At 38.4% G+C, this 12,393-nt stretch overlaps 2 protein-coding genes across 2 annotated transcripts; both read right to left on the reverse strand.

Moving 5' to 3' along the window:
* Positions 1-230: 230 nt before the first annotated feature.
* On the reverse strand, positions 231-3,994 carry dsela (dermatan sulfate epimerase like a). Its single transcript, XM_056256642.1, has one exon. The coding sequence runs from the start codon at positions 3,891-3,893 to the stop codon at positions 315-317; it is 3,579 nt and encodes a 1,192-aa protein (XP_056112617.1). The 5' UTR covers positions 3,894-3,994; the 3' UTR covers positions 231-314.
* Positions 3,995-5,088: 1,094 nt separating this feature from the next.
* Positions 5,089-10,936, reverse strand: tmx3a (thioredoxin related transmembrane protein 3a). The gene is made up of 16 exons (XM_056256653.1): positions 10,840-10,936; positions 10,644-10,698; positions 10,178-10,217; positions 9,935-10,058; positions 9,107-9,152; positions 8,929-9,009; positions 8,697-8,796; positions 8,347-8,424; positions 8,198-8,264; positions 6,753-6,851; positions 6,425-6,482; positions 6,289-6,342; positions 6,128-6,184; positions 5,834-5,963; positions 5,658-5,726; positions 5,089-5,461 (listed from the first exon to the last, which is right to left on the reverse strand). The coding sequence occupies exons 1-16, from the start codon at positions 10,859-10,861 to the stop codon at positions 5,237-5,239; spliced, it is 1,305 nt and encodes a 434-aa protein (XP_056112628.1). The 5' UTR covers positions 10,862-10,936; the 3' UTR covers positions 5,089-5,236.
* Between the last annotated feature and the right edge of the window lie 1,457 nt (positions 10,937-12,393).

Here is a 12,393-nt window from a genome sequence, read left to right on the forward strand (position 1 = left end):
ACTGAAAAAAATACTGTTAACCGCCCATCTGGTGGGAAATACCATAATCATGTCTTCAAGTCAAACTAAATGTGTTATATGATCCAAGATTTGCATCTGTTGCTCATCTTAAGTGTTGAGCAATCACTTTTTGTTCTTTAGCAGATATAGACAGTCTAAACTCAGTTTTGTCTGTATGATTTAACTATATAAACATTGCTTAAATATCAGGATAAAAAAAAAAAGTTTGCAAAAAATGCAACATTTGGAGGAAATATACTGACATACTTCCCCAAAAGTGATCTTTTGGTGCAATATGAAAAAGGCAAACACATTTACAAAAAAGAATGACTGACTGTATGTCTTTTATAACCCAGCTTCTCCATCACAGGCCAACATGTATCCTCAATGAGTTTAATCTCATCTATGGCCATATTCGTCTTCCACATGTTGATTTTGGCAGGTGATATATCTCCTTCATACATCAGATTAAACAAATTTGTGGACGTGGCAAATGTCAGCTGGTTTAATGCAGCTGGTGCAACAGGTATTCCAATAAAGTTATGTATCGTTCTCGCCGTCTTTTCAGGAAAATATACAACGTCCTCGAATTTGACTATAAAGTAAGTGTGTGTGGGGAGGTTTGCGCTCACCTTGAGCCCTGCTGAATTGTGAGCCAGCCATAGCTGAGCTAGCAGCTGTACAGGGTTGGGATCTGGCTGGGAGAGGATCTTCTTTAAAGGAAGAAACTGTGAGTCCACTGTAGAACAGCCCTGATCCACACCATCAATGTTCTGCTTAAAAATGTTGGTGATGTGCCTTTTAATATTCTTACGTAAGTACAGGCTTGGCTTACTGCTGTAGAGCATTAGATAAATCCATGCACGTGGGTCTCTGACTACATGAACTGAGCGAAGTGAGCGACCTATGACCTCTTGAAGATACGGCAACTTCAAGGACCAGCCACCACTGCCCATGCTCAGCACCGGCCGGGCATTTGGGTACTTCACCAGGTGCTGCCTGAGCTCTTGTATGTATCCGATGTCCAAACGCTTTCTGCTTCCTGTCCTTGTTCGCTCTGACAGCAGCATTCTTCTCTTTCTTTGTCCTTTCTCTTTGACATTATTCCCTGTTTCGTCATTGCTATGGTGCAACTGAATGTTCTGCAGGTGCATTTTCACATTGTGGACTATGGAGTGGAACCATCCCTGAATAACTCGAAATCGTCCATTTTGAGCATCTGCTCCAGACCACTCGCAAGCGTCCACCAGAGAGACAAAAGGAGACACAGGAAACCGCAGGTAGGTGGAAGGGATCCGGAGGTATACAAAGTCAGAGCTGTTATCAAAAAGGAGCTGAAGGATCTCCGCGCCAGAGCCCGGCATAGATGTGATGGTGATGACGGGGAGGAGGTCAGGGACGCTAGAGTCTGTTCCATCATATATGCTGCTGTCTTTTGATTTGACTTTGCACGAGAGCTGTTCGCAGACGTAAAAAACAGACAAAAGTTCAGTCACCCACAAAAACAGCACACATATCAGAGTGCAATGAATTAGCATTTTGAACGACACATGAAATGTCCTCTTTTTTATTATGAAAGCTAAAGCAAAACATAAAGTCAGTATCACAGAGATGTTTACTGCCAATCCAAAGTCAAACACAAAATCGTTTGTGACTTGACTTGGCAAAGTTTGAATTCCCTGGCCAAACTGAACTATTCTTTGATTGTCTTCTGTTTTAGCAAAGCCAGCAAAGCCCAAGTAACTGTGTCTAGCTTCAATGTCTTTGTAATTTGTTACAACTGATACAACAGTCTCAGTGTCATTAAGAGTTACTGATATCTTTACTCCATTTTTACTCTTGTCTATGAATCTACAGTCCGAGACCTTGACGTATGGGCCATACATCAAGTAAGCAACTCTGGCAACAGGGTTCTCCATTGGAAAGGTCACGTTTAAGAACTGCGTCCATCTCTTTTTGAATTCCGCAGCCTGTTCTGCCTCTTGTATCCTGGCAACGGGGCTGGATCCTTGCATGTCCAGCCAAAACATTTTGTAATGTGCATCCCACACATCCATCAGAGCCCCATTGTATTTTCCAAACGATCTGTGAGGAACGTATCTGAAATCGATGTCTAGGTTGTGAAAAAACGCACTGAGGGAACTGAGAGGGGAGTGCTCATGTTTCTCAATGTGGTCCAGCACAAATAATGTTTGAGAGTTAAGAAGCACAAGTGACCGATACACACTCTTTAGCTTCATGGCGGATGAATAGGCTGAAGCAGACTCTCCACTCACAAACAACATGTCCTCATGCGACGAAGCTGCGATGACCTCCCCGGCGGTTTCCCCAACTTCCTTTTCACCCCATCGTAGCCACTTTGAACATTCCCCCAACTGTCCTTCCCATGGCTGATTACACTGGCTGGTGGGTGAGGGGGAAAATACCAGCACATTGTTAAGATAGCTGTATTTAGGACCATACAAGGCTTCAGAAACAAACATCTGTCCATTTGGTGCAAAAGTGAAGGAGTTTTGATCAGGGTGCTCATGCCCTGGGTTGAAGTTCGTCCAGCCTTCTACCCAAGAATAAGGTTTGGCATGGACAATATCGTACACCGCTCGCCCTCCTAATTTTCCAGATTTAAATGACACAAAGGTATTACCCTGAGCTTGAGGTAACCCTGCCCCATACGTCACTACACCCCAGTTGGAGAAAACGTGCATGGTTGCTTTGTTAAAGTCAGGCGGAGGCGATGAATTTAACTCAGAGTCATACCATATGTACTCTGTATGCAAAGTAGCCCAGCGTTGGGCTGCTGATTGCATCATGGGTCCATCTTTAGGACGATGCTTCCTAATCTGCTCTGCCAGCCAGTTTCCCGAGCCATTTCGGAGCACGTATGCATCCAAAAATACAAGCTGGCTTTCAGGCCCATAGAACCAGTTGTAATTGGAGTCTGCAATGCCAACCGTTCGTTGAAATCCAGGAAGCAGAGTTGCAAAGTAAAACATGAAGTGAGCTCTGAACCAGTTGTTCTGCGTGTTGTCTATCTGAAAATGACGCAACGCTAAGTAAACATACTGAGTGATGGATTTTGCTGTGTAGCTACCATATGCAACACCCTCATCGAGAGAGCCATCGACAATGTGGCTGAGAAGGAACATGGTCTTTTCCATGTAGTTCACTGATATTTGCTTCCATATCATGGTCTCTGGGTCATTATGTTCCCCTGCCACAAGAGCGCCAATGAGAATGGCTAGTATATTAGTTGTCTGGTGGTTCTGTAGAAACTGTTTTCCCCATCCTCTGTGCTTGGAGAGCTCGAAAAGCTCCTCGGTAACAGATCGTATTTTCTTGAGATATCGCAATCTTCTGCGGGTGTTAAGAAAGGTGTAGATGAAATCATACGCAGTGGCAAAACCAGTGAGGGAGTGGGCAATAGGAACCTCATCATTTGGGGCACTGGACACCATCCAATCTGGATACTCCACCATTCTGTCCATGTACTCAATCAAAAACTGAGAGGCGGCAGCATCCTCAGGTTGAAGCAGACAGTACAGCGCAAGAGGTGGCAAATTGTTGCCATAAATCTCATTCCATTTCTTTCCGAAATCCTCGTGGTTCACCGGAGGCTGGTAAGCAGCTGCATTGGATAACATAACAGAAACAGCATTTTGAATCACTTTGAATATGTGTCTATGCGTGGTGGTGGCCCTCTGTTTCATGAAACGCACCTCTGTCTGATCAAAGTATAGCTTGGGGTGAAGGTGTGATGACAAGGTGGTATTGTCTGTTTGGTGTTCTTTCAAAGACACATATCTGTCTGAGGCAGACGAAATTCCACAGAAAACAAGTCCCACAGCCAAGACACAGAGCAGAACCGCAGACCTTTGCATGTTCTCCATGACCATGATCCAAAAAACAGATGTGGTGCTTTTCTCTTTGAAAGCTCCTCCTCCAAAGCGCCCAAAAATTGTTATTACTCCAACTTAATTCACATGTAGGGCTGCAGATATTATTTTCCTTTAAGGCAAAAACCCCATGTGTCTATGGTATTTATGTAGCGAGTAGGCAACGTTCAGATTTCGTTGAGAAAACATGCTTTCAACTCCATAATAGTGTTCCGTCTAAACTAAAGCTTCATAAACCCACGCAAAACAAAAAATCTACCGCATTTATTTGTACGCTGTTGTATATTCAACTGGATAATGTCGATATCATCTCTCGTTAATATTTACAACTACATCCGCTCGTCATAACGGAAATATCATAAATGAAGAGATGTGTCAAATAAACTTCCGTTTTTAGAATCCGTCATTACAAGTTTGATCCGCTGTTTCCAGAGAAAGTTGCAGCGTTCACCGGTAACTGTTCACACCATGTTAAGTCACTGTTAACGCCTTTTACTCATCCTGTGACACGAGAAGCGAGATAATCCATTAATCCACTTTGAGGTGAAGTAAATTTACCGCTTGCTGGGACGTTTGTGGTGATGTTTTCAGCAGACATAAAGCAGACATATTTGAAGAATCCATATGCTTTCAAGCCATTTCAGTGTCACTTTTTAGGTTTTAGGGTTAAGTTTCCTCCATTAAATTCTTCCATGACAGAATTGTAACAGTGTTATAAGGCAAGTCGCTTTTTCCATCTTCCAAACTATCTAGTTGCTATCACTTTCGGCATTAACAATTTGTAATATGGTCGATAGATGGCGTCGTAATATCACATTGTGTGGTTTTATATATTTCCGGTAATCATGTCGTTTGATTTAAAACTGATCAAATGCTATAGGCTACTAATATAAAGTATAGTTTTATAGTTGTCAATTATTTCATGTAATTTAGCCACAGTCAGAATATAGTTTGACTTCGAAGCAGACACAGGTCACAGCAATGGGTTGAGAACTCATACTTGGCCTTTTAAATACAAAAAGTAAAGAAAAAATACCCAGGGACTTCCAACATGTAGTAGAATGTTCAAATGAATTTGAACACAACTTGTTTACACCATACATATATGGCCATATAGCATATGTGCTTTATTCATTTGATTTAAAATATTTATAGACTTGTTTCACATGATGGAAGCTTAATAAAATAAATTAAGTTGATTAAGTTATTTGAACTTTATTTGATAAAGAAACCAACCCCAATATCAACAATGCAGACCGGGAAAACAATTTATAAAAATGGGGAAAGCAGTATTAAATACTATGATGTTACAGATTAACATGATCCTAAATAAACAGTCCATGTTAATCCTCTTTCTTTGCTTCAGAGGTTTTTTCTGTGCTGCCAGGCTGCAATTCTGTTGCTTTCTTCCCGTGTGCATCCAAAGCAGGACTGGCTGTAGCTCCTTCCTCAGGTTTTTCATCATATGTTGGTACAGCAGTACATGTAGCCCAGATAACCATTACAGCTATGCCCACAGGCAGTCCACACACAAAACAGGAGAAGATCGGAGCTGTCTGGAACATTGACTGAGATAGAGGAGATTTATATTAGTTACTGGGACAACAGTGACCAAAATATTAGCCTCAAGTAAATATTTGATGAGGATGTGATCAGCCGTGTGCTTTGGTTTTGGTGCGTTAAGCGTTTAGTAAATATTTGGAAAAAAATGTAATAAGAGTAAATCTATCCTTCTGCTAAAATAATAGGTGTTGTCAGACTTACCACCACAGTAGACTTCGCTTTAAAGAAAGTTCTCTTAATGCACTGCAAAACCCCATTTCCTCCGAGTAGCTGGTTAAGGTAAAATGGAATTTTATTAGAAAAGGCCCATCGTATTTCGCAAGAAGGAAGTTATATTACAGAAAAGATGGATAAGAAAACCCCTTCGCGCCTCATACCGAAGTGCTGCCATCCAGAACGCTGTTGAGAAAGCGAAGTAAATCTTCAATGGTCTCAATCTTACTTTCTGGTAGATAGTATCCATCAATGGTCATATTCAGCACAATTATGGAGGGGATCACAACTTCTCTGTGAAGAAGAAACATTGTAATATGGTGATTATACAAAAATATATGAGCACAGAATGGACTTCTCTGTAATATATATATCATTTTGTATGCATCTATGCCAGTGGCTTTAAATACAGTTCTTGCACTTTGCACCTGCTGAAATCTGCGTCCAATTCAACTCACCCCATAATTAAACCGTTTATATATTCATTACCATCCATATAACCAAACTGGTAATCACTAGGAGAAGAAAAAAACAATATGGCCTTTGTTAACAAATACTTTGATAAACTCAGATGTCAGGTGCTGTTTTTGTTTATAGTTCATATATATTTGCAACCTACCTTTTATAATGATCTCTGTATTCAGTAGACAGCCTTTCCATCAGAGTTTTGTAACTAAAGAGAAATAATGGTGGGGGAAAACTGGCTATTGTCATGGTTTTGATGTCTTCCGTGCACATTTTCTAATGTTACTTACCGAATGCTTTCTTCAGATGGATTTTTCTCATCTACTACTGCCAATGCCACAAGTTTACCTTTGAGGAAAGTGTGAGAAACGAACAGTGACACAACAAATTATGTATGCATGGGAAGTTCACATAATTACAATCTGTCAAAGCATCGTTTTCACACATAAATATTGTATCTTGGCAGAAAGTCATCTAGCAGTTTTGTTTTATCACCTAGTGGCAAAAACATAGAAATGGTGTTAATTAAAGACAATGCAGTTTGTAAATTGAATAGGTTATTAGAAAATAAGACAAATAAAAGAAATACTATATGTTCATATAGAAAGACATGCTTACTTTGTTCTCCCATCTGGTACAGACTGAAGCTATCGATTTGGAAGTAAGTGGGAAAACGTTCTCGATTTATCCAGAAAGACAGATCACCATCAAGAAATTCTATAGAAATGATAAAACAAGAGAGATTGAACTTTTTATTACTTCATGTACATTTAATGTGTTCATGTATTAAATGTAGCCCTACACTTATTAAAGGTCACCATCAAGCCTGTGCAAACAATATGCAAAGTTAAACACTCAAAAATGTTTAATCATAAGAAACAAATGATCTTTCATTTTATTATCAAAGTGTTTCTGTTCACTAACTGTGCATTAAATTATGCAAAATACGTTACTTCCACACAGTCAAGTTGTTGACTTAAAGGGTGTGTATTTGATGATAGCCCAGACGATGTTCAGAATAAGCCACATGACAGAGGAGAGCTGGAACACGTTACTGTCTCTGTATTCTCATAATTTGGAATATAATGGTAAGAAACCATTGCTATATTCATAATGTCTTCACAAAAATCTTTTCACTTGTTTCTTATATACGTGCAAGAACCTGTGAGTACTTATAACAAGTACTTTTATGCCTGAATTCCAGCAATAAAGAAAATGTAAATGTGCTTTCATATCAGATATATTGGTGTGCTGTGACCTGTAATATTTATTTAACATTTTTGTGAACTTTTTTCACCTTTTATTGTCTGTTTATGCTTCTGTTTTTATTAGAAGGATTGCCATCTGAACTATGTTATGAAAAGAGCCCATTTAACAATGTAAATAATGTCAGGTAAGCGATACATAAGGACTGACTTCCAAGTTGAAACAATTGCATGGATATCAGGAGTTTTTTGGCAGTGATAAGACAAGTGCGGGCAGAAATGTGATCTTTGAGCATTAATTTAAAAATACAATTCTGACAAAATCTGTATTTCTTTTTAGGTAATCAAGAAGATGTTAATACATAATATCTGCTTCAGAATCTACATTCTACACCTTGTCTTTAACCTTGCTCCATGGATGTGTTAACTATTCATATCGTGGAGGACTCGTCTGACAGTGCCGCGTTCTGGGTCCAAGTTCGGTGTGCTGATCCTTTCCTGCTAAATTTCTGGCTCCAAAAGACCTTCTTCAACAATGGGGAAGTCCAGCAGATCAACACCCTGAGGATAAACGGCTGTCATGGGCTAGTGTTTGTTTTGAGGGTGCTGCATCGTTCTTCACGCCTGCCTAATTCCCATTATTGGTGCCCTTTCCTAGTGACACTCTGCCTCGATGCCCTGGCATTTCACTACCACCTCCCCTCTCTGCCCCAGTGGAACGGCACCCTTCGAGAGGCGATGAGAGGAAACAGCCTTGAACTCAGACGCTGAGAGACTATGAGATTTTGCTGCTTACAGATCCTGTTAGTTTCAGATATTTGCTTAGTAAAGTGATGCACTGCAAGAAGTACATCTTACCATTGTAGAGGTAGTACGTGCCATCTTTGAACACAGCAACAACGGGAACATCATGCAGAGTGACTGCCTATGGAGAAAATCAATAATGGTTTATTTTCTAAGAAGTTAAAAAAATCTTTTTAATTTTCTCTGAAAAGTGAAACTTTTACCTTTGGAAGGATTTCCTCAGATGCAGAGAAAAAATAAGTGTGGACAATATACTCAGTTGCAGCTTTATAGTATTCCTTCTGTTAAAAACAAAACAAAAAAAACATTGAATTATATTTCACTAGCAGTCGAAGATGATCCATTCCTGAATGACTTTGCATGACTTGCCAATAAATATATTCACACAGTTTATTTATAAAACAATAATAAAATACTAAAATACTAATAGTAGTAGTTGGGAACTCATGCTCTACTGTTCATTAGTTTGCATTTCATTCCTATTCCAACGTAATTCAGTCAATCATTGTACATAATTCCTGTATGACAGACATTCATTTTACATATTTTTTACCTTAAGAAGCGACTCCCCTCCAATGTAAACGTAGATAAGATCATGACGACTCATAACATGCTGGAACAACTGAACACTAGAGAGTGGTCTTACCACAGGACTAGATTAAATAAAAAAGGACAAGGGGATTGCATGAAGAGAATTACAACTAGCACTGACATAAGACTAAGGTCAGTGCAGAACACGAAAGACACAATACAATTCATTATGGTGAGATTTACTCTAGAATTACCCTGCAACTCTATTGGTAAATTCAATAATAGCATCCTTTGTTCTTGGCCCTTGGTAGTCAAAAGACAGGTCTCCTTTAAATCTTTTTAAGAGAACAAAACAAATAAAAAGAGTCAAATACAGCATGGACAATAATTGACATATGATTTATATATGATAACAAGTAGGCATTAACTCACAGTTTTATGGTTGGATATCCACGAATATTAAACTCTGAAGCAATGCCTAAAGACACAAGAGATCAAGCTTTCGTGTTTTATTTGCAATAATTATTATTATTTTGTACTTATACATCAGTGGAGACGCATTTCAGAATAGAGATAATAATGGTAGCATTCGTTAAATAACTCATACTTAAAAGATTGTCTTTAGTTAATTGTAGCTATATCATTATAGATCACGAATTATTGTTAATTTGCTTGGATTTTTTTAAACACTAATCTAATCTAATCTAATCTAATCTAATTAATAACAGGGTTTACCAATGGTGGGGGGTAAAACAAAAGACATGGGCTACATTTTATTTAGCTAGAAAGCTTATGTGTGAACTTAATAATAAGATTATTATTAAGTCAGAAGACAATGACAGCAAAAGGCAGACACTGAACAACCTAATTCCAAGAAACTAAAAGGATTGCTGAAATGCAACTTCTGCCATATGGCCATCTGGTTAACAAGATACAGACTCAATACAGACTATGTATACAGTTCAACGAACTGAGTCTCATGAACGCAAGGCCTCCTTAACTAATCCCATTAAACAGCAGGTAAGCCTATCCTGCCGTTTAAGTAGCATACTAATTGGTTGCTAAGCAATGGCCTGGTGTGGCATTACCATTACTGTCATCTCAAACCAAGCTACAGCACAAGCTTTCATCTGAGGATCCTAAGGGGGGTATGGCATAAATGTAGTTCTTGGTAATCTTAAAAATAATTTTAGGTATGCATTCAGTGTAACCAAAGCTTTCCAACATACACACTTTTGCACACACATGAATGGAACCCACTTGTGTGCTCTGTGGTATCCATCTTGCCGACATTAACAGGAGAGCCCAGACTCTTCAGCTCTGCACCAACTTCATACCATATAGGCTCAAATGTGTGACAGTATGCGCACCATGGAGCATAAAACTGCAATAAAACAAAACAAAAAAAATACCTTCATGATATCACACAGTTGGCATGTTAGAAATTTGCAAAACACACAACATAAAATTGCATAAATTAGACTGCACTGTATACACTCTCACCTCCACCAGCCAGAGTTCATCCTGTCGGTATTCCTTAAACCTGTAAATGTGGACTGTTTAATGCATTCAATCAAACATTCATAAATGTCTATCTGTCTGTGTCTGTTTATATTATTAATATATATAGTATAGCTAAATAGATAGACAGACAGATACAATTAGCCTATAAACAATTCTATCTATCTATCTATCTATCTATCTATCTATCTATCTATCTATCTATATATCTATCTATATATATATCTATATATGTATGTATATTATTAATATAAATAGTATAACTAGATAGATAGTCACAGATAAAATTATATAGGCTATATCTATTATTACGCAAAATCATTAAGTGGCATTTCTCAAGATCTCAGTACGTTGCATGCAACAAAAATAACTACGCTGCATTGACAACACCTACACTACTCAAGCACAATCAGTTCCTTTACAATGTGAAGCACTTATAATAGCTTACTTGTCATCGAGTTCCTCCACGTATCCTGACACCACAACAATGACCGAAAGAAGCGCTATCACAAAAAAATAATAATAATAAATGCAGTAACTTACAGTTAGACAATACGTGTCAATCAGTCGTGTTAATAAGATTAGTATTTTGCAGTTTTATATTGGCGAACATGGTGTCCAATTACTAGGCTTTCATACAGTACCTGTAAGTATTAAGTTTCTCATTCTTGCAATCCTTGTATCTAGTCATTAACCGCGCAATGTCCTTTAATGTTAGCCTACAGACAGCAGAGTCGGTGTTGGGTTGGTGACATATAGGCTAATCATCAGACTGGTAGTAATAAGCTCTTGACCGACTGACTAGATTAACCCCATTGCCCCGAGGGGTAGGAGCGAAATTGACAGATTTAGGCCACAAATTGAATTTGGACAAGTGCATGGTTTCATCGCGCAACTCTAATTAGTTTGAATTAGATTTTAGTCTTGTATTTTCCAGCGTACACCAAACACATGAAAACACTGTATCAGTCTAAATAGACCTAACAACATCACTTTTAAATCTTTAAAACTGTTAAAAACTATGTGTTTGATATCACTCAATGGCAATTTAATATATTTAGATAAGCCAGTTTACCAACTAAACCGCAAACTCTCCCAATATCGGTCTTCTTATTGTTGTTGTCATTTTGGTTCCACTTTGTATTATCGTAACTATCTAAGCCTATAGTAATAAATAAAATATTGTGTTTGTATCAAAAGATTTTGCTGCTATTGATGTGGAATAAGTGTAGATGTTAGGGACAGTAGGTTCTTAAGTGGTGTCAACAGTGCAACTAAGAAATTAATTGATTTAGCCTATAGGCTAGCTAGGCTACATGCATTTTAAAACAGAAGTAGGCCTACAATAAGTGCACTGTATCAACTTAATGTAAATATTAGAAAACTTTATATAAAGGGGGTATATTATTATTATTATTATTATTATTATTATACAATTGACAACTCTATTAGGCTTCATGAATCATATCGTTTTACCTTAAAGAATGTTTTCTCTGCCAAAAGATGGCGCCATAATCCAATTAGATTGGAATACAGCTGCTTCGTGTTTTCTCCAGTAGCACCTCATTGCAGTACAGGAGATCCAGGGGGCGGAGTTGGATCCAGATCTAAGGGGTGGAGATGGGTAGGATTAGGGGTGGGGTTAGGGATCAGAGGGTGGAGATGGGTAGGATTAGGGATCAGGGGGCGGAGATGGGTAGGTTTAGGTATATGTAAGGTGGGAGGAGTTGGATCTGGATCCAACTCCTCCCCCTGGATTTCGTGTTCTGCAGCGAGGACCATCTCGTTTTATTGGAAGGCAGCTCTGTGCTAAAATATAAGTGGGCATCATTACATTAATCCTATATAGGCTACATAACAATTTACCCACAGTGGGTTAGTAGGCTAATTTTAGAATTTCTAACGGAATAAATACTTAAAATGTTGTCAATGCATTCCCTCACAATTGTTTGTTGTTCTTACAATTGTTTTCGATCTCATAATACAATGGAATGCATTTTAAAACACACAGAGATGTTAAGAATACGGCCTAATAACCATTACTAATGTGAATCTACTTTTGTATATGTATTTTATTATGCCATATAATCAAGCCTATCATTGCACAACTGTACCTTGAGTAAACATTTTGATTCGCGGAAAGACGAGTCAATCAATCGAAATACCCGCCCACAGTGGTATCTGCCTCCCCAGTGATT

This window comes from Rhinichthys klamathensis, unplaced genomic scaffold, assembly GCF_029890125.1.
Source record: "Rhinichthys klamathensis goyatoka isolate OS25496 unplaced genomic scaffold, OSU_Roscu_1.1 h1tg000127l_1, whole genome shotgun sequence".
NCBI lineage: Eukaryota > Metazoa > Chordata > Actinopteri > Cypriniformes > Leuciscidae > Rhinichthys > Rhinichthys klamathensis.

Excerpts from the sequence above, each read along its gene's own strand:
- dsela (XM_056256642.1), bottom strand. The coding sequence starts at position 3,893 with ATGGTCATGGAGAACATGCAAAGGTCTGCGGTTCTGCTCTGTGTCTTG.
- tmx3a (XM_056256653.1), bottom strand. The coding sequence starts at position 10,861 with ATGAGAAACTTAATACTTACAG. Across the intron at positions 6,185-6,288 it reads TACAGAGATCATTATAAAAG|TGATTACCAGTTTGGTTATA; the intron begins GTAGGTTGCAAA and ends TTCTTCTCCTAG. Across the intron at positions 5,462-5,657 it reads AAGCGAAGTCTACTGTGGTG|TCAATGTTCCAGACAGCTCC; the intron begins GTAAGTCTGACA and ends CCTCTATCTCAG.